This window comes from Artemia franciscana, chromosome 1, assembly GCF_032884065.1.
Source record: "Artemia franciscana chromosome 1, ASM3288406v1, whole genome shotgun sequence".
Lineage (NCBI taxonomy): Eukaryota > Metazoa > Arthropoda > Branchiopoda > Anostraca > Artemiidae > Artemia > Artemia franciscana.
Genome location: NC_088863.1, coordinates 46347674 through 46373822, shown reverse-complemented (window position 1 = coordinate 46373822; position 26149 = coordinate 46347674). Strand labels below are relative to the sequence as shown.

The following is a 26149-nucleotide window of genomic DNA, read 5'->3' as shown; positions in this document are numbered from 1 at the left end:
TTCCCAAGAGAATTTTCACTCAAGTCTGAAAATAATCCGCTTATTTATAATTCTTTGGACACTGAATTAATTATTATGAAAATATTGGCTCTAGGTCAGGTAGTGACGATAATCCTTTACCAAATATTAGTGATAGGTTCAATCCAAAAAGAGGTCCTCACACCTTGAACTCTGAACCACTACTGCTACTATTACTAATACTTCCATTACGACTACTACTAAGGCTAAGGGTATTAATGTGGAAATTTCACGAAATGTTGATCAAGAAGTTGAATTGAAATGAAAAACCCTACGTGAATACCGGTTGTCAAAAGGGCATACCAGCAATATCTTAAGAACGCCTTGGAGTATTAAGGGCATGTTAAGGGGGTGTTGAACTGGCCAGAACGCACTATATTCGTACTACCTCTATTATAACTGCTACCACTACTCCTAGTGCTTACTACTTAATACTTACTGCTTACTACTTACTAATACTTACTATTTGCTACTTAGTACTACTCACTACTACTTAATACTACTCACTACTACTTACGAGCTGCTTAACATTTGTGTATACTCAAGGATATAACATGGTTTTTTAATGACTATGTCATTAAAAAACGAACGTAAATAAATTTTAAGAAACGTTTTCCACAAAAGAATTTTCCAAAGAAATGTCATGAGCTACAATAAACCGAAGATGAGGATTAATAAAGCCCAATAATTTCTCAAGCGTATAACTACGTTAAATCACCATTAATAAACGGATGAAACCCAAAACAAACAGATATTACAATAAATAAACAAGTCAAAACTCAAAATGAGCAGAAAGTAAGAGAAATAAAGCCGACACCCTCTATGCCTTCTTAAGACCTGACATAAATTTGTACTTTACTGAAAACAAGATACATTTTAAATATTTTCTCTTTTTTAACTTTAATAAATCCAAAATTGTTAAGACTTTTGGATGTGAATATCAATGTACACATTCATTTGTTTCTTTTCCGTAATTTTGGTTATGATGGTGGTTTTTTCCTCTTCTTTATGATATGAGAAACAACAAGAGCTAAGAGCTCGTATGGCGCTTGTGACGAGGTCGGAAGAGCCAAGAGCTCATGTGGTATGAGCTCTAGCAAAATTCTAAGAATCAATAGATTGCTTTAAAAGGGAAATCAGAGGCTTAATGCCGGTCGGGATTTAAAATAAGAGCTCTGAGTCACGAGGTCCTACTAAATATCAAAATTCATTGAGATCCGATCTCCCACTCGTAAGTTAAACATACTTCAATTTTTCTAATTTTTCATCTCCCTTCAGCCCCCCAGATGGTCGAATCGGGGAAAATGACTTTATCAAGTCAATTTGTACAGCTCCCTGACACGCTTACCAATTTTCATCGTCCCAGCACGTCCAGAAGCACCAAACTTGCCAAAGCGCTGAACCCCACCACCTACCTCCCCCAAGGAGAGTGGATCCATTCCGGTTACGTCAATCACGTATTTACGACATTTATAAGCGTTTTCCAAGATTTCTGGTTTTCCCCTCCAACTCCTCCCAGTGTCAATAGATCTGGTTGGGATTTGAAATAAGAGCTCTGAGACATGAGTTCCTTCTAAATATCGAATTTCATTAAGATCCGGTCACCCGTTCTTAAGTTAAAAATACCTCAATTTTTCTAAATTAACAACCCCGGCTCCCCCGAAGCGAACGGATCCTTACCAATTATGTCAATCTCGTGTCTATAGCTTGTGCTTATTCTTCCCATCAAGTTTCATCCCGATATCTCCACTCTTAAGCGTTTACCAAGATTTCCGGTTTCCAAGATTTCTGTCTCTCCGCTCCAGCCCTCTATGTCCCCGGATCCGATTCGAATTGAAAATGAAGCGTCTGAGACATAAGATTCTTCAATATATCAAGTTTTATTATGATCCGATTACCCATTCATAAGATACCTCGATTTTCACGTTTCCAAGAATTCCGGTTTCCCTCTCCAACTCCCTTCAACGTCACCGGATCTGGTCAGGATTTAAAATGAGAGTTCTAAAGCGCAAGATCCTTCTAGATATCAAATTTCATTAAGATCTGATCACCCGTTCGTAAGTTACAAATACCTCAGTTTTTCTAATTTTTCCAAATTACTCCCCTCCCCCAACTCCACCGAAGAGAGTAGATCCAGTCCGGTTATGTTAGCCACCTATCTTGGACTTGTGCTTATTCTTTCCACTAAGTTTCATCCTGATCTCTCAACTTTAAATGTTTTCCAAGATTTCCAGTCCCCCCCCCTAATGACACTGGATACGGTCGGGATTTAAAATAAGAGATCTGAGTTTCCGATTCCTTCTAAATATGAAAGTTCATTAAGATACGATCACTCTTTCGTGAGTTAAAAATACCTAATTTTTTCTAATTTTATAGAATTAAACCTCCCCCTTCCCCAACTCTCCCAAAGAGAGCAGATCAGTTTCAGTTATGTCAATCCCGTATCTAGGACTTGTGCTTATTTTTCCCAACAAGTTTCATCCCGATCCCTCCACTCTAAGCGTTTTCCAAGATTTTAGGTTCCACCCCCCCAACTTCCCCTCCACTGGATCCGGTCAGGATTTAAAACAAGAGCTCCGAGACATGATGTCCTTCCAAATAACAAATTTCATTAAGAACTGATCACTCCTTGTAAGTTAAAAATACCTCATTTTTTATAATTTTTCAGAATTAACCCTCCCCCCCCCCCCAACTCCCCCAAACATAGCAGATCCTTTCGAATTATGTCAGTAACGTGTCTAGAACTTCTGATTATTTTTCCCACCAAGTTTCATCCCAATCCGTCCACTCTGAGCATTTTCCAAGATTTTAGGTCCCCCCTCCAACTCTTCCCAATGTCATCGGATCTGTTTGGGATTTAAAATAAGAGCTCTGAGACACAATATCCTTCCAAACGTCAAATTTCATTCCCATCACACGTTCTTAAGTTAAAAATACTTCATTTTTTTCTATTTTTTCCGAATTACCTGGCCCCCCACTCCTCCCCCAGATGGTCAAATTGAAAACGACTATTTCTAATTTAATCTGGTCCGATCCCTGATACGCCTGCCAAATCTCATCGTCCTAGCTTACCTGGAAGTGACTAAAGTAGCAAAACCGGGACAGACGGACAGACAGACCGACAGAATTTGCGATCGCTACATGTCACTTGGTGACATATAGCGTCACAAAGACGCTATATGTTGGTATATGTCAAAGTGCCATAAAAACAAATAGTGCCTTGGTATATGTCAAGTGCCATAAAACAAATAGCTCGAGATATCCCAGGCCAGAAAATTCAATTCAATCATATATATTTAATCAAAAACGCGTAACTACTGTACATAATCTACCAGAAAAGCACAAAAAGTGCTTGGCTTGGGCAGAAACATAACTAAAGAATAATTAAACAATCAACAAACAGAAACAACGAATCGACTGGATTTATCAAAAATAAAAAAAGGGGGGGGGGTGACGAAGAGAAAATAAAGAAAAGAGGAGGGCCGCACGCTATTCAAATCTAAACAGTATTTCTGTAATGACCCTTCACTGCTGGCTTGAAGGTAATAAGGTTATTTGAATTCCTGATTTCCAAGGGGATTAAATATAGCTGGTGCAAAAAATCTAATTAAAAAAGAAGCTCTTTTTATTGACGGTGTCTCCTGGACAATGTCACATGAATTTCGCGTTCCGCAATTCCGCAAATCTTAATTTAAAGTGAATCGATTTTCAAATGATGATGGAAGGAGGTTGTTAGAATATTTAAAACAAAAATTTGCTATCTGAAAATCCCTAGTCTTTGACACATCAAATATTTTAGTAAGTTTAAAATGGAGGTTAATGTTATCTGAGTGCTGAAGAGGTGATATAATTTCAATGGCCTTATTTTAGATGATCTGGATTCTTTTATAACATGAGATGAAGTTACTTGCCTATATAGAGCATCCATAAGACAAATGGGGATGAAAAATAGAATGATAAATCATTTTCAGGATTTTTTTTTATAGGGAAACGGAAAATATTCTCATCAATAATAAATCCAAGTTATCTACTGGTTTTTACTCTATTTGTAATATTATTTTTTACTTTTAATTTGAGGTCTGTTTGCACTGATCCGATTCTAGAAAATAAAATAAATTTGTTTTACCATAATTTAAAATTAAAAACTGTGAATCAGCCCACAATACAAATTCAGTCAGAGCAATTTCCATTTTTTAAATAAAGAAGCTAGATTTTCACACGCAACAAAAAGAAGTGTGTCATCTGCAAATATTATGATATTAGCTTCAGATAAATAATATTTTACATGGTCAATATAGATGATACAAAGCAGTGGTCCCATTATTGAACCTTGTGGCACTCCGCACGGTAAAATATGGCGCTCTGATGTTGCATTTGCATTTTGTACAACTTGGGCTCTATTAATAAAATACGAACGAAACCATTTTAAAGCCACAATACGTATATCAATTGATTCAAGAATCTGGAATAATTTATCATGATCAACAGTGTCAAATGTCTTTTTAATGTCTGAAAGTAAAGCTTCGAGTATAAGGCCTTTTTCAAATGCATCATTCAACCAGTCAACCAATTTCAGAATCGCAAGGTCCGTAGAAAGTCCTTTGCGAAAGCCAAATTGGGTATCACAAAGAAGACTGCTCCTGGAGGTAATCATACATTCTTTTATGGACTACTTTCTCATAAATCTTCGAAAAAAAAGGTAAACTAGAAATGGGTCGGTAATCACTTGGGTCATTTTTTGACTTCCCTTTGTGAATGGGTAGAACTCGGGCTATTTTAAGTCTTTCTGGAAAAGTTCCCTCTTCAAGTGATAAATTAATCAGATGAGTCAAAATAGGAATAACGATTTTTGTTGTTGCTTTAACAACTTTTAATGATACTTCATCTACTCCACAAGATTACGATTTCATTCTCATAATTATTTCATTTGTTTCATTTTCATCACAATTTGTAAAAAAGAATTCAGAAATAACATGACGAGGTTTATGTTTGGGGACTGGTGGATTTTTTGATCTTTTAACTGCTTCATGGCACAGCTTAGAACCTTCCTCTGAAAAATACTTGCACCAAGTTTCCGCAATTTCTTTTGGATCATTAACAATTTTTCACTAAATTTCATCATTTTAATCTGCTCCTTTTCCTTTTTATGCCCCAGTGTCTCATTGATTTTAGGCCAAGTCTGCTTCGTATTTCCTTTTATCTGTTCAAACTCTTTTTCGTAATAAGCTCTTTCAGCATACCGTTTAACTTTATTAAGCCGATTTCTATGCTCTTTGATAGTCAGGAGTTCCTCATCCGTGGGGTCTTTTAAATGATATTTATACAATCTATTCTTCATTTTTACAGACACAAGGATACCAGTCGTCATCCATACTTTCCGAAGGTTATTTTTTTCTTTTTAACTTTCTTTAAGGGGCAACATTTATCAAAGTCAGCTAGAAATATATCCATAAACAAATTATAAGCCTCTCCTGCACATTTCCTTTTGAAAACTTGCGAAAAATCAACATGTTCCAAATTTTCAGCCAGATTTTTTCAAACTATTCTGGTAAATCTCGACAGTAGCTTTTCTGACCATTACGACCTTATTTCAATAAACAATGTTTCAAATTTACCTTCAAGCCAGAGTGAAGGGTCATGTCTTACTTCATAATCCACACCACTTCTTATTAAAGAGGCTAGTCCTCCTCTATGCATAAAAGAGCGACCTCTATATTCAACCTTATACCCTGGAACAGAAAAATCCATTATATTCAGGTTCTCATCGCTCAAAAACGTTTCGTATAGGCCGACAAACAATGGTTGTGATTTTAGGCACTCCATTGCCCACAGCAAAGAACATCTAGCAGATTGAAATCCTTGGCAGTTCCAAAAAAGTAACGAATTTCCTTTAAATACATCCCATTTAGTAAGATCTTCAAGTTCATATGAAGACAACTTCATTTGATTTGTTTCAAGAGCGACATGATGGCACAGCTTCAAGGAAAGTGTTTGAAAAATATAAGATTAATTAGAAAAACTTGGGATTTCGAGGAGAAGGAACGCGGGCTGGATGTCCTTCCACTCCTGTCTACCCACCTGAGTCGCGCCTTAACTGGGAGATAAACTGTCAGAAAGAATACAGAAATTAGTGATTAAACTACTACTGAATAGACAACTCTATGTTCAAGAAATACACCGAGAAGCTAAAGTTTCGTCTTTATGTGATCAATTCTACCTTAAAATTGTTTAGTAAGGGCATATTAATGCTTTATGAATTGATAGATTCCATGACTTTAATATAAAATGTACTTAAATGTCTTAAGAAGATGATATTGGATAAAAAACATATACCCCCCTCCCCCCAAAAAAGGGGAATTATATAAGATTAATTGTGTTTTGATTAGATAATATTTAAGTAAATGTCTAATGCTACTGTTTTTTACTTGAATATCTTTAACTGCGTACCCATCATGAAGAAAAAAATACCCAAAAGTCAAGAAAATATCCATAGAACAGCAAATGGCTTGTCAGGTGGTTACTATTATATGTAAATATCAGATGACGGGAAAAAAATATAGCTCTCATAGCAAGAATGTTTCAATTAATAAAAAAGAAATAGAAAAGTGGAGATAACATAATTAAACTAAGTAAAACAAATTATTTGTGACTACATGTTATCAAATAAGATTCATCAGAGAGATAACACTAGACTCTTTTGATTACCCATATAACCCCGGGCAACTTAAATGTCATGCGTCAGAGGATCAGGAAGGACAAAACCAAGATTTGAATAAACTCTGGAGACATGCTGTAGATTTAGAAGCAATGATAAAACCTACACGTCTGTGGGGGGGGGGGTCGCCAACATTGCAGGTGGTTGTTCTAAAGACGTTTTGAGCAGAATATATTCTGCATCCGTAGTTTTTGATCAGCTTTTTGTACCAAACACAAAATGGTTGCATAGGTTGCAAACCTTTGTACATTTTTTTATTCTCGAGAATTTGGTTGCTTTGTGAGCAGATGCCAGATAGTGGAACAAACTTCTGATATCCACCAATAGGAAGTAGGTATAAGAAAAGACTTGAAGCAAATAGCTTCGAGTAAAACTTTGTAAAGAGTAAAGCTTTCAATAAATGGGGCTTGAGGAGGAGCGTCTGTGTTGGCCTCAGGTGGCTTAATGTTGCAGTGAGTTGTTAGAAGTTGTAGTCTTTTGAGTGAATTGAATGAACAAATTCTTATTAGGATGTCTCGTTCCTATACGGGACATTGTTTGCTTTTTGTGAGGATTGTTTGATTTCAGATTTACCTCTAAAAATTGGCGATAAATTCTCAAGTCTAGAAGGTTTGTACTTTGCCATCAAACAGTATTCCAGATTCACGGGGATTCGACTAGTTAAGCGAGATTCCAGAACCTTGACCACCGCTCAGGCCACAAGAAAACGAGCGTTTAACGCTTCGGAAAAACTTGTTTATTATTTCATTGAATATGTATGTGATCGACGGACACGAGTAAAAGCTGCTATGCAATCCCCTTGTTCAACGTAAGTCTTTTTATTTCTACTTTATTTTAATCTTCCTAATTTTTTTCAGTGCAGGTCTTTACTGTGGTTCTGCAACTCAAGTTGTCTCATCTGTTAATAACTAACTCTTCATAAAATTAATGCAACGAGAAATCTTATCTTAAGGACATGAACGGTAATGATCTTTTAAAGTTAAAAACACTAAATTTTCACCATGGCATTTTATAAATTGTTGTTCAGTTTAACTTTTAATTTCACTGAATTTTTTAAGTTTGACCCAACAAACTGGAAATTTGTAATACTGGATATTTTTATAGTTTATTGTTAATTTTAACTTTTAATTTCACTGAATTTTTTAATTTTGACATTTTGAACTAACAAACTGGATATCTGTAATACTGGATTCATGAAAAATATGTGGTATAGAGTCCAATATCACTTAGCATGTCTATAGTTCATAAATTTAAAATCTAGTGATTCAAAATCGGGATGATTCTCTTGTCGGTGTACAGCCCAGGGGACTTCAGTGGTTAATTAATCTTCACTTCGTATTCTTCAAATGTTTTTAAAGTCTCTTCTTTTGAACTATTTTCAGATGTCCTCAGTTCATCCACTTTTCTTCATGAATTTTATGACAAGACGGATAATCATACAATTTGTCTCTTCACTGTCTAATTCACCAAGTAGTATATTTAGCATTGACTGCGTTCTCTCTTTATTTTACTTATTTCTCTTTTATTTTGTTTCTTGTTTTCAGTATATTTAGCATTGACTGCGTGTTCTTTGATTTGAAGAATTCGACTATTTTGCGCTTTTCTTCCTCACTCTCCAGACACGTTATTAATAAATGTTCAATCGTTTCTAATGACCCGATTTTGGGCCATTCATCACCTTCTCCCCAGAATCTTCTTTATAATGTACCCCTCCTGATTGAAGATCAAATGTTTTCTTTGCTTCAAATCTATTCAGCTTCATATATTCTTGAGGAATTTCCAATTTATTCACACTTAGTTCAACTTAAACTGCAGACTTTGCATTTATGTCTGCAATTTCGTTTCCTATTATTCCAGTGAGTTGGAAGCCATTGAATGACTATTTTCTTCTTATTCATTGCTGCATGTAGCTTAATCTACCATTTTTAACTTATCTACTTGGTTTTGGCATAATATTATCCATTTGTAATAGCTTGGATAGCACTTTTTGAATCGGATCATACGACGTAATTTTACAATTAAGTTTATCTCTGGCATTCCATGTGTTGGTGGTTACTTGATTACCAGGGTTTAATAATTTTCGACCTAACTAGGTGGTTGTTTTCTTTAATCCAAATCTTTTGCACATACTTGATTATCTTTGTTCTTCTTCTCCTTTCTAAATGTGTTAATTCGCTTTCTGATAGCAGGACACTAACATGTGTTGTTCTCCTGGTTCCGAATGCTATCCTTAAAGATGAATTTTGGATTACGGCCAATCTCGCAATTATGGAAGAGCAGGCTCTTAAAATTGAAGATACTCGTAATTTGCAACAAGATGAGAGAATAAGCAAATGAATTAAAAGAAAAATGACATGCTAACTAGCGGTTCAAAGTTGAATAGATGGCGCAGAATCTGACACTGTGAAATAAGATGATGAAAATATGAAAGTTGCGGTATACCATTTATCTCACCCTTTGAATTTGAAGCTACCAATCGGCAATGAATTTTCATGCATTTTAAATAATAAATCATAAATTGTACCTTGTACTGCTAGATATATTCCATGATTTTTTTTTTATAGTTAAAGAAAAAAATTGTGTGGCAATACTGGAGAAATATTAGCTACATAAATTTAGTACGGCCGCTAGTGGCGCTAATAATTTTTTGTTTACATTGAGAAGTGCAAACTTTGATATATTGTAAATCTTGGATTAAAATGTTTGTCGTAAAAACCTTGTGTTTTTTCCCAAAACCGCAACGTATTGCTCTCACAAATACACTCTCATTACGGTGTCCTGTGGATTATCCCCGGGAAATTCTCGCCCACCCGGAAATTCCTTCCCGCTGAAAGTTCCCCCTAGAAAATCCCCCCCCAATGTGAAATTGTCCAGTCAAGGGGAAATTAAATAATGAAGAAAGGAGCATAATTATACATCAGCTATTAAAATACCAGGGGTGGTTGGTCATTGTGTAGGCGGGGCGAGGGTGTTTTTAGGCAAGATGCCTAAAAGAACGCATTCGACGCCCAAGTTGTCTAAATTTCCACGAACATTCATATTAATATAGGAAGGAATATGAGAGAAGGGGTAAGATTTCAAATTTTGCCCTCAATAAGAACGACTGCTAAATTATAAGGGAAGTTGCATTTGAGCAACAAGTTTTTTGTATGCACTAAAAAGCTTCTGCGTAACAAGCGAGTTTGTTGAGGAGGGGGCAGTGTCTCTCCTATATGGAATAGTTTCTGTTCGTTTTAAGTTTTAATGCTGCTCCTCATTGTCAGTTGAAAAAAAAACCTTTTTTTTTTTAATTTCTCCTATAAGATTCATTGATGTTTTCTATTTCTTTTAATTCTTTTAATCATAGCAGAATAAAATAAAGGTTGGAGAAATCAATTTGCTTGCTTATTTCAAATAAGGAATGCTGCTCGTCTTAAATTTTCTTGATTCGGACTTGGAGTTTTACTACATGTTGTTGAAATTAAATAAATAAATTAAAAAGAAAAACAAAGCAAATAGTCCTTGAATATACTTCTTAATTGGAGTATATTCCTTCACAGGCAAAAGCCTAGTGTACGATTAAACTAAACAATAATAATATTTAAAAGAAAAACATGCATCTTAAAGACACAGAGATAGGAAAACCTTCATTCTTTTCTTCTTTTCTGCTGTTCCTTCTGTATATTTTTCTTCATTATTTTTATTTGTCATACTTTCTCTTTGGCTGCTCAATTTTTTGTTTGGGGGAATTTTCCGCCAGAGACTTTCTGGGGGAATATGCTTAGCACCCTCATTATACTGAATAGGAGCACCAAGACTGTCTAGCCCTTTGATATTATGTTGACTAATATGATTTTTTCTTTCTCTTTCAAAGCTAAAAGTATTTTTTTTCTTCCTTCGATTTTAGAAAGAATAGTTAGCAACTTTTTTAAATCAAACGTTATGCTTCGTTTTGCTACCTAGAGTGCTGTCTCACACTACTCCAGGTAGTATCGTGAGACAATAATTTTTTGGGTTGTTTTATGATAAACGACTTGTCAAGTGAGCAAGGTTGATGTCGAATAATTTCTGTAAATGAGAACTTCTAATTCCTGTTTCCAAGAGAGTGAAAGCTAGATCTTAAAATGTATGAATAGCTGAATTATATTTATCAATAGCTGCTCTCGGTGAAATAGAAGAAAACATAACGAATAATTAAAAAAGATTGCGATCAAAATTCCTCAATAAAAAACCTAATCTAAATTTACAAAATAAAACTTGACAATAAAAACTCAACTTACCTACCTTAATTGTCGAGCATGCGAAATATAAAAAAATGTTCATATTTTAGAATGTAAAAGAATATAAGTGAAATATAAAAGAAGCACGAGAAAAGAATTTTTGAATTTGAAATTTTTATAATGATTCCCACTGGAATGGTCCTATGTCTTTACTATTTCCATATTTAGAGCTCAACCCTTAAAAACTGGGCGAAACATCAGAGAACCCCTAACTGTAGAGAATTTGAAGAAGGGCCAAGCACTGTCTCGCAGTAAGTACGTCAGAATAGCACCCAGTAAACTGGTTTATTTGTGGAGCCAAGAAATCGTCTATACCTGCGACAGAAAGTGCTAGTTCCTTGATTCAGTTGTCAAAATGCAACCTGCTCTCTCTCTCTCTCTCTAATGCATATGCATGAAGTGAATTCCATAGATTGTCAAGCATGTTTTATCTCTATTACGTCTTTAAGTCAAGTTTAGCTTTTGTAAATGAAACATAACGCATGACTTTTTGTCAACTTTGCTGATCTAAATACTATGGGTAGGCTTTCAACGATCTTTACTGTGCCTACATGCATATAATATGGAGTTGGCCATTTTTGGGATCATTTTTATCACACCCATATTGCAGGAGGCAGGAAAGCGATGTTGACCCCCCCCCTTAACAAGAGTATTAACTGACTATTTTTTTGGTTTTGCATGACCTTAGTGTAATAATAAAAAAACCTTTAATATTTCATTAAGAGAAGTGAGAGGGGGCTTTGATATTAAAAAAAAAACAACACAAAAATTGGCTAACTAAATGAAGCTTATTTGATGCACTTATTTGTGTGGCATATTAGGGAGTCCTAAACATTTCTTTTTTGGGGAGGGGGACCTCGTTGTATGTATCTGTCTGCATTAGCTTGTAAATAAAACCCCTTCAATCGACAAGAAATAGGAAACACTCGGTTCATGCGAGTTTGTGTTTCTCTGGTTGCAAAAGCGTATCAGCAGTTTTGATGCGCTAAATATTCCATTATCCTTCTTTGCCATGACGGCCACTACTACAAATACCAATGTCGATTAATTTGACTTCAACCCAATCCTGGTGAACTGTCCTTCTCTTGATACAGAAGCAAATAATTTCAGGAAATGAGGACTTTGAAAAATATGAACATTAAAACCGTGGAAACTAACCTTTCGAAATCTATAAATATTTCGGCTATATTGACCAATAGGCATCTTCTGTGAAAAAGAAGAAAAGCTATAAAAAAGACAACGATCAAAATTTGTGTCGATAAAAACCAAATTAAAAAACAAAATTTAAAGAGCCTTAACGTCATCACTCTGTAGAAGTTAAGCTATGACTGATAAAAAATTTATTTATTGACATAAACTCTAATTAGAAAAGAGGCTTGATCGCAGTTAACCCGGTACTATTTTATATGATAGGTCAGAACTATCTTTTATTGATACACTTTTATTTTAGATTGCCCCATGTTGTTTTTTATATTAAAGTATGCAAAGTTTCTAGTTCAAATCCACCCATATCTCTATTTAGCGACGTACAGTTGCTCAAATCCGGTTATATTTCAATTATCTCAGAGGTTGCTTCTTTCATTCCCAGGCCATTGATAAGTAACGTAGTTTCACTAAAAGAGGGAAACGTAGTAGTAGTTTCTCAAAAATTTGGCTATTCAGAGCCGAGTCAGAAGTCTCATTTCTAAACAGAAATTTTGTTTCGTTCTACCTTCTGCTATTTTTAAGATTTCTATTTGAACCCTGATTTCTATTGAATTTATATTCAAACCCGTTTGCTATTTTGCAAACCTTCGTCATTTTCATAAAAAGTCTCAGATATATCCTTTGGATTTGGATGTGAGGATATTATCATTCATGAAGGTTCGTTTATGATTCTAGTACGGTTTTGTTTCTTAGGGCGCGTATCAGAAACCAATCGTCACTAATGGTAATTGATTATTTATTGTTATTTTTGTTCAAAGACATTGGGTAGTGCGGAATAATAAGCAGTCCGTATTGAGATAAGCGCAGAACAGAATACAATGCCAACCAGGTCTGAAGGAGTCCTCAGTGCCTAATACCACAGTTTTCTAAAATTTTTGTTCAATTTGACGTTTTATGCCGTTTTAAAAGTCCTCCCTTCATCGTAAAATGATTTTCTGCTTATGTGTCTGATAAGGACTCGTTTTACTGAATGAAATTATTTTCAAGAAAGTAAAGATAACAACTTTTCAAAATAAAAGCAAAATATGCAACAAAAACATTGTCCATGACTTAATTGTGAATTTTTGTGGCTTTGTGTTTATCTTCAGCCGCCTTAGAGTCGCAATAATTTTGAGGTGATTTTTAAGATCTGACAAAATAAATAGATACGACATATTCAGAGAATAAAAATGAGGGATAACAAAAGAATGAATAAAAAAAATTATAATAGCAGAAGAAGAATATTTTTTTTTTTTTAGAACGGCTCTATTTATTGTTGCTAAAGCATAAACGCGCTTGAATGAGGATGTTCCCTTACACCTTAGAATTCCAAGAAAGCTCAACCATTTTTCCTGGCTCGATTCTAAAAATTATGCTTCACAATTCAATTCAATCATACGTTTCTTGTTTCCCTACTATAAGGATGTCGACGCCTTCTTCCTTCCTGATGCCACTATCTAGGGGAGATGACAAAACGAGGAACCGTATCATTGAAACAAATAATTCTATTAATCTGCCGTGTTTGATTTTAACTATTATATATTTAAGGTGATGTTCCTGCTGTCCTCAGGATTAGTCATTATTTTATCTCGAACTATTCTACTTACCAACTTTGTAATGTCTACCACTCCTGCTGCCTGGAAAACTCTGACTGAGACTGCCAATTAGTCCATCTTTTATCTCGGTTTATTCTGTGTATCATCTTCGTAGTTATTACAACATTCAGATTCCGTTCACTACCAGCCAGTTCGGACTTTGCCCCTTTCTGCTGCTCCTGTTGCCTGGAAAACTGACTGAGCCAGCCAAAAAGTGTCACTTAATTAGTGTCATCAGAAAAATTAAGAAATAAATTTATTTTTACCTGGGTAATTTTTTTTCTTTCTTTATTTCTTCCTTTTAATTTTCTTTTTGCTGCCATTGTTAAATGCATATGGCACTTCCCTCTGGCTTGGTTTTAGGCAGGTAATATCTGGGCGGTAGGTCGTCCCTTTCTTTTTTTAGTGTGTTTTTTTTTTTTTCTTGGTGCATTCCCAACCATAGATCATCAAAAAGAGAATTTAATGACGCATTTGCCATTTATTATTGTGCTTATTGTTGAATAAATATATCCATCTACATGTTTGCCCAGAATCAAGAAAAACAGCCAACAACCAACACAATATTCATCAAGTTTTTGATTTCGTAATTAATAAGTGAAAACATCAAACAAGACGTAGAATCCATGAGGATTATTATTGTCATAAGTGAATAAGGATCTTTAAAAAAAAAAAAAAAAAAAAAAAAAAAAAATCCAATTAAATGACCATATGTTAACAATTGCGGCTCATCATAAATTTCTTATGATGATTTGCACCATGGGCGGCTCAGCCTTTGGTTGTCAGTTTTTTGGTCAGTCAAGTTATTGGTCAAATTAAGTGGCAAATTTAAAGGTAAAACAATCATAGAAAAAAAAATTGTTCTTACAATTTCAGCAGAAAAAAGAGGTCATTTTCTGTTGAAGAGTGTTATATTTGTTACTAGCTCGATCTTCTTTCTGGATTGAGGCACGGGAAGGCGCTTTCTTTCGAACCATCTACCTCTTACTCCTCGAAAGGGCCTTAACCTTTAATGGACTTGGACAAATTTTGTTGTATTAAAATTGAAACTTTCAGAATTGGATGAAAACACTATCCTTTGCCTTTTCTTCATTCTTGTGATGTTTTTTTTGTTACCATCATTTTTGGCCTTTGGCTACCTTTGAATATTTTTTTTCTTTCTTTTGCTTTTTGCGGTATTTCGTGATTTTTTACTTTACGCAGTTAATAACAGGATAATTGATACATTGTTATTGTTACACCATTGTTATTACTGTTGTTAATATGCATTTTTTATTCTAAGGTTTTTGATCCTCTTTGGAACGTTGACTTTATTTATTTGGCTACCTTTATGATCAATGGATTCATGCTATCTTTTATCTTGCATTTATTTTAGGGTCATCAATTGCCCTTACAACGTGCGTCTTCGTCTAACTGAATGTGGGCGATATTTAATGATCGTGTCATTAACTGATTTCCATAACCACGCCATTGACAGCAGTTTAAAAAAGGAAGGTCTGTAGTTAAACGTTTTGTTATGTTGTCCTTTTTTGTAAATAAATTGATGTTTATTCGTGTAACGAATGTACTTCGATAATTTGTGCCCAATATTTCATTAAAAGATTTTTTGATATGTATTTTCGTGCAAAATGTGATGTGAATGGTTTGACAAAGTTTTCGTTACTTTAGCGATGTTCACCTTAGCGTATTTCAACCGTGTTTTCTTTCTTATACTGAATTGTGAAAACCATCAATATTGAAAATATTTCAGACTCTTTGTAGTTGTTCAAAATATCGTAAAGATTTGAAATATAATAAAGGGCCAACACTGGTTATTTAACATCGAAAACCTTTACACAGGAGAAACCAGCAAAAGCTGACCTTCTAGGAAGGTTTGCCCATGTAGTTTCAGCTTAAGATGCATTTAAAGTGAAGATATTTGTTATTAATGAATAAACATAGTAAACTAGTAATGATAAATAAACTTAGTAATGATAGATAAGGTTGATTTGCAAAATGAAGCAAATGCCCGGGTTTAGTCCTATTATTGGCCATCAGAGATTACAAAGCATATATAAAGTTGCATAAGGTGTAATTTGATACATTTAATAATAGACACTCCAATTTTTAACCTTTTCATAAAAACTGTGAAATGAGAGATCAGGTTTTCAATTATAATTTTTACACCTTATACCACAATGGTACTCCCTCCTTTCAACATCAGTGAATGGTTCAAATTTTACCGGGGAATATAAGCTTTTCGTAATGATTGCCTTCAAACCTCTTGGCCTTCTAAGAAAATTGGTGCATTGAAACTCACGTGATCAGGACTTTGCTTTATGTAGAAAGTCTTTCGCTAAAATGTATTGCGACAGTGAGCTATTCACCGTTTTCCATGTTCATAATGGTGGTAACTGCTCAAGCGGGGACGGTTTGTACATAAAGTATTATATGATGCTTTTTCTTTCTGTGCAATTGAGAAACTATGTTGCTTCGTATAGCGAACAGACTTCGATAAGTTTTATGCCTTATAATCAAGTGCATTTATGCTATTAGTGGTTCTCTGAGATGCGTCATCCAAGATGCAATGCAGTATTACTGGAAATACTTGTCGTTACATTAGTGAACATAACTGCAGTATCTTTCTAGGGTTTCCTGATATTGAATTGTGGCAACTGTTGATATAGAAGTGTCATGCTAAAATACAATTCGCTAAGGTGGGAGCCTCTTTTGGCTAATGAAGATAATGAAAACAGAAAAGCAAAGACTTTCATTTGTGTTCCAATATTTATTGCAAAGGACACTTATTGTAAAGCACCAATTTAATGGTTTAAAACTTGGGATTTTCGTTGCAACTTCAAGTGCTTATTCGTGAACTAGCAAGCCAAGCTGGCTTTGCTTCCCATGTGATATTCGTGACCACTGTAGAGTAATTTAATCAGTAAGATCATAATCAAAAATATTTGTCTGCTAGTCCCGGTGCGTATAAAAGCTCCTTCCAGTTTCTCTCCTACCAACGATTCAGTGTATATTTCTCAATCACTGAATAATGGCGCGAATTTGTATTACTCATGATTGCAAAAGCAGAAAGAAATGGGGTGAGCCGACGAAGTGGTTCGTTACTATCCCATGACTTAACTGAGTGTCCTATCTAAAATTTATAAAAGGGGGTTTGGATTAAATTTCCGCAAATACAGAAAATTTTAGAGCTAACATCTAATCAACACTGCAACAGCGAAATAGCAGGAATTTCATAAATAGTGGGAGAGAGATAAACGAAATGGCGGAAATAATTGAAATTTAATGTTTTACCACACAGGGACAACCTAATAGTTTTAGCCCAGATTATCCATTAGGTTTCACAATAATCTGTGGTTTTGTGTAGTAATATTGCGCTATGGAGCTTCAAAACATTTTCTTCTTGGTAAGGAAAATATTTCTTTGAATTTTTCCTTTTTACCCTTTTTAATTGCCATAAAAATTTGTGCTCATTGTAGAAAATGCCACGACAGATTGTCCAATTGAGTGAGAGGCAATTCTGGCATTAACCCCCCTTATTAAGATTGTATAAAAATGATGCTAGTTCGTTTGTTAATAGATATGCCTATCTATTATCCGTCCATGCGCCATTCCTAGGGCAATAGAACCAAGGTAGATAGTCATAGAGCTAAGATGGTCGTAGAACCTATAGTTTTCCAAGCGTTTGGTTAAATGGCACGGGTAAACGGCGGGAGTAAGTGTGCCTCTATTATTCGACCAATACTTGTTTGTTATCTTTTAGCAAGTTATGCCTGTAGGACCTTTGTTTTTTGTTTCTATTGACTGGTAGAATAGCCCTATCGAAGAAAAAACCAAACGTCCATTAAGAACTGCTTTTGTGAAATTCTTAGTGAGTTTTCGGAAAATTGAAGGACATCAAAAGAACTGTATTTGTAGTATAAGTAGAATATAAGTAATGCTTGTTGTTATCATTGTTGTAAACATTCTGCCACGAACTTGCAAATTACGTAAAACTTTTCATCGGAAAGCAACTTTTAATGACTCGTTAAGTTAACCCTCACGATTCCTTTAATTATCTTTCCAGTTTCAGGTTACGTGCAAGTTTGGTATAAAACTTTGAATGTTTCAGAATTGTATTAAGATTAATTAATTATTATAGTTACCAAGTTTACTGTCAGTTGGAAATCAAACTGTTTTTGTCCAGGGCATGTTTGGACCAAGAGGGAGGGGTATGGTCCCTTACTAGATTCACCAATGGCATTGTTTGCATAATTTACTGTTGCTTAATTATTAAGATTTAATATGACATAACAAAAGACTTTTGTAGATGTCAAAATAATCAATTTTATTCATGCGCATTTCCAGGATTTTCTTTTTTGGAGAAAGGGAGGGGGTCTAGTTTTTTGTTTACAAAAGGAATAAAGTTGTGTTCATAACGCTATGAGAAATCATCATGACTTCTGGAGAAAGTTTTGCATGGCGAAATTTTTTACGCTGGCTTGAGTGCAAAGACCTGAACTGGGAAGCTGGTTGCGAGGAATTGAAAAATTTATACGATATTTTTTATCGTATAATTGGATAAAAAAGGAGTTGAAATTAAGTGTGTGATTAAAAAAAGGAAAAGGCATGTTTATTCAATGAGATCCCTGTGGTTGATTCTTCTCGGCGAGTTTATTTATATTTGGTTCTATTGATGTTAATGATAGCCGAAGATCACCCCTTTTCACAATCTCAAGTCTATTGCAATCTTTTAATAAAATTTGAGAAACACGACTAAATGCCGCTTCAACAAGACAAGACGTAGGAAAAGCAATAACGTAGAACTGCGCTTTATCCCAGAGCAAAGGGTACTTTGTAGCAACGTCATTTGTTTTCCATATATTGTACTTTTCATCTTTGAATTTTGCATGCATTATTTCATCACTTTGTATTTTGTTGAGGGGCTCTTGCAAAGAAATGTCTATTTCAACAACATTAACTTCGAAAGGAATTGAAACCCAAATCGGTATATCCATCCCGAGTAGGTCGCCAACCCAAGTTTGCATATCTTCATGTATATTTTCCAAATATTCACCATATAATGCATAATCTTCATCTTGCAAGTCGCTGTTAACACAGGCCAAACAAGGAAACTGTTCAAATGCACGACGCCTGATATTATTCTTATACAGCTTTAGTTTCCTTAGAAAAGCAGCAATAACACTTTTACTTGATATCAGATCAGAATTGTTTTCTTGGAGCTGTTTCAAGTTTTTATTTCAAGATTCACAAATAAATAAATAAAATACAACACGTTCGCGCTGGGAAAACCTATAAGGGTTTGTATTCGCGCGAAAGTCCACATATGTACTTACCTATAATAACAAATTCAATCTCTCTTACTCATTAATACACAACTCTCCCTCCCCCCTTTCATTCCTCCCAACCCCACCTTACCCTCCTGCCCACCCTTACCTCCCTAGTCCACCCGTACTTCCCTATCCCACCATTACCTCCCTAGCCCCACCCTTACCTCCCGAACCCACCCTTCTTCACCTAATCACTCTACCACCCATAGTAAAATTCAACATTTATCCCCCAAAAAATAATCTTTTAATTTTTTTTTAAAACTGAGTTACGTGTTCCACCGCCCTAATGCTCAGTGGTAGTTCATTCAATACACTTGGACCCAGGTGTTTAATTGAGAATGAAGACCGGGTACCATGACGTAAATCCACAACGATATCACTACTATGCCTTGTTCCATAATTATGCAGATTACTATTTGTTTGGTAAGAACTCTTAAAGACATCCGGGGCTAGGCCATTCATACACTGAAACACAAATACAGCAGCCTGGTAATCTCTTACCTGACCGACATTAAGGAGCTTCAGCGACATAAAGCAAGCACAGGTATCATGCATATCCTGGACAAATCTACCTATTGTTCTAACAGCTTTATTTTGTAGAATTTGCACTCTTCTATAGTTGGATACGAAGTTGCTGCTCCATAGGAGGCAGCCGTAGGAGATATATGGATAAATTAACGAATAATATATAGTTAGAAGTATCCTCTGTGGGAGAAAGTGCTGCAGACGCCGAAGTATGCCAAGCCCACGGGCAATTTTTGATGAAAAAGCATCACTGTGACATCTCCATGACAGGTGGTAATCCAGATAAAAACCAAGATAGCAGAGATGATCAACTTGCTGAACTGGTTTACCACATAAAGTTACGAGTCCATACACATCTAGCGATGTACCAACTCTGCAGAACGTCATTCAAAATGTCTTGCGCACATTTACACACAGTAGACTTACTGAGGTAAAGACCTCTAGCCTTTCCAGTGCAAGATTTGCCTTTCTCACCAACTCCTCCACAGATGAGGTAAACACAGTTAAAACGGTATCATCAGCAAACGAGGTAAGACACACATCTTTCAGGTAAAAACGCATGAGATCAACATAGATAAGGTAAAGAAGCGGACCCAACACTGAACCTTGTGGTACTCCACACATCACTGGAAATGCTGCTGAGTTCACATCACTCAAGACTACTTTGAGAGATCTTCCTGTGAGATAACTTCCAAACCATTTCAGGCACTTTCCTCGGACACCTAACGACTCCAACCAACTTATTAGCGTTTGAAAATCAACAGTATCGAATGCTTTACGAATATCAATAAATATAGACAATAGTGTTTCACCTCTATCTATACGAGCATTCGTCGTCGAGTGCCCTTTGCGAAATCCGAATTGGGTCTCACTCAGTAAACTCTTAGCCTGTAGGAAGCCATATAGACGATTATGAACCACTTTTTCTAGTAGTTTAGAAAACAATGGAAGTATAGAAATTGGTCTCCAATTCTCAATTTCCTTTTTAGGGCCATCTTTATGAAGTGGTATCACTTTCGCAACTTTTAGCTGATCAGGAAACCTGCCCTTTTCAAGTGACTGATTAATGATGAAGAGCAGGCACGGTAGTATATAATGCATTATTGCTTTAAACGCTCGAAGAGATAAACCGTCTACTCCAGCAGGATTTGATTTAAGAGATTTAACTATTTTAAGTAGTTCATCACGTGTACACGGATCAAACGCTAATTCAAAACTCTCACCTCTATTATCACATATGATATGTTCTTGAACCTGTTGACATCTATTTTTTACACTATTTTGCACTTCACAACCAATATTAGAGAAAAAACTACCAAATTTATTTACAATTCCACTCTTATCTTCACGGGCGAAGCCCTCAAGTTGTACTTCATCCCCCCCCCAGTATCAGCATTCCCACCAGTCACTTCTTTAATCAGTTTCCAGGTTTCTTTCATATATCCTTTACTATTTGAAAACTTTAAATCATAATATTCAGCCATAGCTTTGCGACGTAATTTGTTTACTAAATTGCGTTGCTTTTTAAACAATTGAAACGAAGCATCACTTTTATCATCTAGATATCCTTGATTAAGCTCAATCCTTCGCTTCCTCTTTTCCAGTATTTCACTTGTTATCCATGGCTTACGGGGTTCCTGTTTCTTCACTTTCATTACCTAAATGGGACACGCAGACGTAGTCTGCTGATGCAGACGTAGTCCGATCTACGGACATGTAGATCGGTTAGGATCTACCTAACCGAAACTTCAAAACACCAACCAAAGGAAGATGGTCAGAACCAGGAAAAGTCACAACATCAGCATAACAAAGCTTCAAATCAGCAGAACGAACGAAAATAACTCAACGTCCTGCTATTTACGCTAAAGTTTGACTCTTTCTCTTAACTCAACTTTATTAAACAGTAAATAACTTTAGCGTAAAGAGCGGGGCATTGAGGAGGAAAGACCCCTTTCATATACGGAGTAATTTCTGTTCGTTTTAAGTTTTAACGTCGCTCCTTACTTTCATTTAAAAAAAACTTGTTTTTTTTATTTAATTTCTGGACGTTTTTTAATAAATGCATGTTTTGATCTTGGCTCTCCGCACATAAATAATTAAAGCGAAATTTGCATATTAATTTTCTTTTTGGCTAAATGGCTTTCTCATAGTTTTAATTGGAAGATTTTGAGAAAAAAGGATAGAGGGAAGAAGCCTAGTTGCCCTCCAATTTTTTGATTACTTAAAAGGCAACTAGAACTTTTAATTTTTTTACGAACATTTTCATTAGTAAAAAATATACGTAATTTACGAATTAACTTACGTAGCGAACTTCTATATTCGTATGTTTTTATTGCATATATGAGGGAGTTCACCCCTCGTCGATACCTTGCTCTTTACACTAAAGCTTAAATTCTGTCCCAATTCCTTAAGAATAACCCTTGAATCAGAAAGGCCGTAGAATAAATAGTTGAAATTACTAAAAATACTTTAGCGTAAAGAGCAAGGTATTGCGAGGAGGTGAACCCCTTATATGCGAATATTTTCTGCTCGTTTTAAGTTTTAATGCTGCTCCTCACTTTCAGTAGAAAAAAAACTTCTCATATTTATTTTTTCATTGTTTTTTTTTAATAATGCTAAAAAATCCTGCGCCCCCTTCATTGAAAAATCATTCATGGAAAGATCTTCATGGAAAGATCCTCCCACGTAACCCCCCCCCACCTCAACTCTCCCTCCCAAACCAAAAAATACCCCTGAAAACGTCCATACACTTCCCAGTAACCATTACTATATGTAAACATAGGTCAAAGTTTGTAACTTGCAACCCCTCCCACGGGGACTGCGGGGTAGCAAGTCGTCCCCAAAGACATAGTTATTAGGTATTTCGACTATGGTGAATAAAATGGCTATCTTAGAATTTTGATCTGGTGACTTTGGGGAAAATATGAGCGTGGGAGGGGGCCTAGGTGCCCTCCAATTTTTTTGGTCACTTGAAAAGGGCACTACAACTTTTAATTGTCGTTAGAATGAGCCCTCTCGCGACATTCTAGGACCACTGAGTCGATACGATCACCCCTGGGAAAAAAAACAAACAAAAAAAACGAATATTCACGCATCCGTGATTTGTCTTCTGGCAAAAAATGCGAAATTCCACATTTTTGTAGATAAGAGCTTGAAACTTCTACAACAAGGTTCACTGATACGCTGAATCTGATGGTGTGATTTTTTTTATGTATATGAGGGGGTTTGTACCCTCGTTAATACCTCAGTCTTTACACTAAATCGTAAGTTTTGTCGCTATTCTTTAAGAATGACCCCTGAATCAGAAAGGCTGAAGAATAAATAGTTAAAATTACTAAAAATACTATAGCATAAAGAGCGAGGTATTTATCTCCTCCTAGATACCTCGCTCTTTATGCTAAAGTATTTTTAGCACCCCTCATATGCGTAATAATCTCTGTTCGTTTTAACTTTCAATGCTACTCCTTACTTTCAATTGAAAAAACTTTTCCATGTTTATTTTTTCATTGTTTTTTTTATAGTAATTTTAGAAAATCCTGCACCCTTTTCATTGAATTTCTGTTCCCCCAAGACATATTTCTCCAAGGAAAGATCCTCCCACATAGCCCCCTCCCCAAAACCAAAAAAATCCCCTGAAAACGTCTCTACACTTCCCAATAACCATTATTATATGTAAACACTAGCTGTTGGGGTGGTGCTTCGCGCCACCCCAACACCTAGTTGGTGGGGGCGCTTCGCGCCCCCCCCCCGCGCGCGTAAGTCGTTACGCACCATATTAGTTACGCGCCATTGTAGTTGTGTCCCTATGTCCCACCTGTGAATATAGATATATATATATATATATATATATATATATATATATATATATATATATATATATATATATATATATATATATATATATATATATATATATATATATATGTTTTTAACTACGTAAAACTTGCGAATATACAACATTCTTTGCTGTCCCATTGTCTGTGCATATAAATAGATTGTCAGGTTTACCGACTCTTGAACATGCAACATATAATAGTCCATGGGAAAACAATCCGTATTCAGATCTATACCTCATGATTCTAATGATTGCCCTTGAGGTTTGTTGATGGTGATTGCTAATCGACCATTCCCTGTGTCGCCGTCGTCATTTATATATCCCCCTGTGCCCCCCGGCGTCCCCTTTGTAGTTGTGTCCCTGTGTCCCGGTCGTCATTTATATTCCCTGTGTCCCGGTCGTCATTTGTGTCCCAGTCTGTGATTTCTCTTTGAGTGTCCCGGGCGTCATTTATATTCCTTGTGTCCCGGTCGTCATTTATATCCCCCTGTGCCCCCCGGCGTCCCCGTTGTAGTTGTGTCCCGGTCGTCATTTATATTCCCTGTGTCCTGGTCGTCATTTGTATCCCGGTGTCCCGGTCTGTATATACATTCGTTTTTTTTAGTTTTGTTTTTCTCCCTTATTTTTCATTTTTTTCCTTGTTTTCTTTTTTAGTTTTTTTTAGTTTTTTTTATTAGTTTTTAGTTTTTTTTTCTTTTTAGTTTTTACCTTTTTTAGTTTTTTTTTACTTATGTCCTGGTCGTCATTTATACTCCCTGTGTCCCGGTCGTCATTTGTGTCCCGGTCCTTTGTTGATGGTGATTGCTAATCGAACACTCCTTTTGTCCCGGTCGCTTTCTCTTTGAGTGTCGTCATTTATATTCCCTATGTGCCGGTCGTCATTTGTGTCCCGATCTGTAATTTCGTCAGTTGAAAACATGACGTCAGTCAACACATAAACATGACGTCACCCAACAGACAGACCCACACACACACAGACAACTTATTTTTATATATATAGATTGGTCGAAGTTTGTAACTTGCAGCCCCTCCCCCAGGGGCTGTGGGGGAGTAAGTCATTCCCAAAGACATAGTCATTATAGTATTTGACAATGCGGAACAAAATGGCTATCTCAAAATTTTGATCCGTTGACTTTGGAGAAAAAATGAGCGTGGGAGGGGGCCTAGGTCCCCTCCAAATTTTTTGGTCACCTAAAAAAGGCACTAGAACTTTTCATTTCCGTTAGAATGAGCCCTCTTGCGACATTTTAGGACCACTTGGTCGATACGATGACCCCTAGGAAAAAAAAAACAAACAAATAAACACGCACCCGTGATTGGTCTTCTGGCAAAAAATACGAAATTCAACATATTTGTAGATAGGAGCTTGAAATTTTTGCTATAGGGTTCTCTGATACGCCGAATGCGATGGTGTGATTTTCGTTAAGATTGTATGACTTTTAGGGGGTGTTTTCCCCTATATTCTAAAACGAGGCAAATTTTCTCAGGCTCGTAGCTTTTGATAGGTAAGACTAATCTTGATGAATGTTATATATTTAAAATCAGCATTAAAATGTGATTTTTTCGATGTAACTATCGGTATCAAAATTCCGTTTTTTAGAATTTCGGTTACTATTGAGCCGGGTCGCTCCTTACTACAGTTCGTTACCACGAACTGTTTGATCATTAAAACTAAGAAGATTAGCGAATGATACAAGCTGACGATCGTGTTTTTTGCCGTAGCAAAAAAACAACAAATTTGCAGTCTCCGGTATTCGTCGTCATTACCTCTAGGATTCGAATTGGCCAGAGGGGACAGCCCGCAAATTTGGCTAGGAATAAATCACCGATTTCAATGTTTGCAGGATTCATGCCTTATAAATGAAAGATTATAAAATGAAAGAAACTTATCTTTCTGTGAGGGCCGAGCCTCACTAATGTATCCAAGTGAACAATCAGTCCAAACTGTGCGAGGTCGGCCAACTGCTAATCTTTCTCGACACTAAACAGCGTAATTAACGCCCAGGCAGACTTTATCCAATTTTCTCTACACACCACACTTGGCTATCGTATCTAATTTTCTCAATTCAAAACGCCAAAAATCTGTTTATTAAGTGAATTAAATTTTTCAAATATATCTGATAAGTTAAACACATCAAATTTATTTGCAAGCAGTTTTGCTCCAAGTTGTGTGTCAGCAAGAAAGGAAACAATAGAATCCCCAAGTGCAATGAAACGCTTAAGATAATTTCCCTTTGATAACCATCTCACCTCTGTATGTAATACAAGCCGCCCAAACTTTTCTCCATTTTGCTTACAGAATTCACGAAAAAGGTGGTCTCGGAGAGAATTTGATTTAATATGGTTAACTACTTTTATTACAACAGTAAAGGCATCATGCAGACATGCACCCATTTTCTTTGCAACTAAGTGTTGACGGTGTATCACACAGTGAACACAATATAAAGTGAACAGTAAATTACAGTAGAAATCGAAATTTTTAAAATAAAGAGCGTTCTGAGTTGGTTTTCTTCACGGACCCCGGTTGAGAACCACTGCCCTAGACGCTCGATTCGTCTTATTTGTTTTCATGTTCTCTCCGCTGCGAAAACCAATGCCACACGCCTACCCATGAAAAAATCTAATGTCCTTATGTTTCTTCTTGTTTATATGTTCTCCAAAGCAACTGCATCTCGGTCCGGCTTTGTCTA

At 35.8% G+C, this 26149-nt stretch overlaps 1 protein-coding gene and 1 long non-coding RNA gene across 5 annotated transcripts in view; one reads left to right on the top strand and one right to left on the bottom strand.

The window, feature by feature from the left end:
- LOC136030505 (uncharacterized) overlaps positions 1-15331 on the top strand; it is a 44144-nt gene extending 28813 nt beyond the window's left edge. For 2 of the 4 annotated variants that reach the window (XR_010618321.1, XR_010618320.1), the window contains 3 exons: positions 7301-7541; positions 13726-14042; positions 15148-15331. Coding sequence is in view for 2 of the 4 variants with exons in the window: in XM_065709530.1 (XP_065565602.1) it covers positions 7301-7541; positions 15148-15274 (368 nt within the window). In the remaining 2 variants the exon portion in view is untranslated. The remainder of the gene's footprint in view (positions 1-7300; positions 7542-13725; positions 14043-15147) is intronic. The other 2 variants (XM_065709530.1, XM_065709528.1) reach the window with 1 other exon arrangement.
- LOC136030606 (uncharacterized) overlaps positions 1-24226 on the bottom strand; it is a 311523-nt gene extending 287297 nt beyond the window's left edge. The window contains exon 1 of the long non-coding RNA XR_010618345.1: positions 24168-24226. This is a non-coding gene — a long non-coding RNA (uncharacterized LOC136030606). The remainder of the gene's footprint in view (positions 1-24167) is intronic.
- Positions 24227-26149: the final 1923 nt, after the last annotated feature.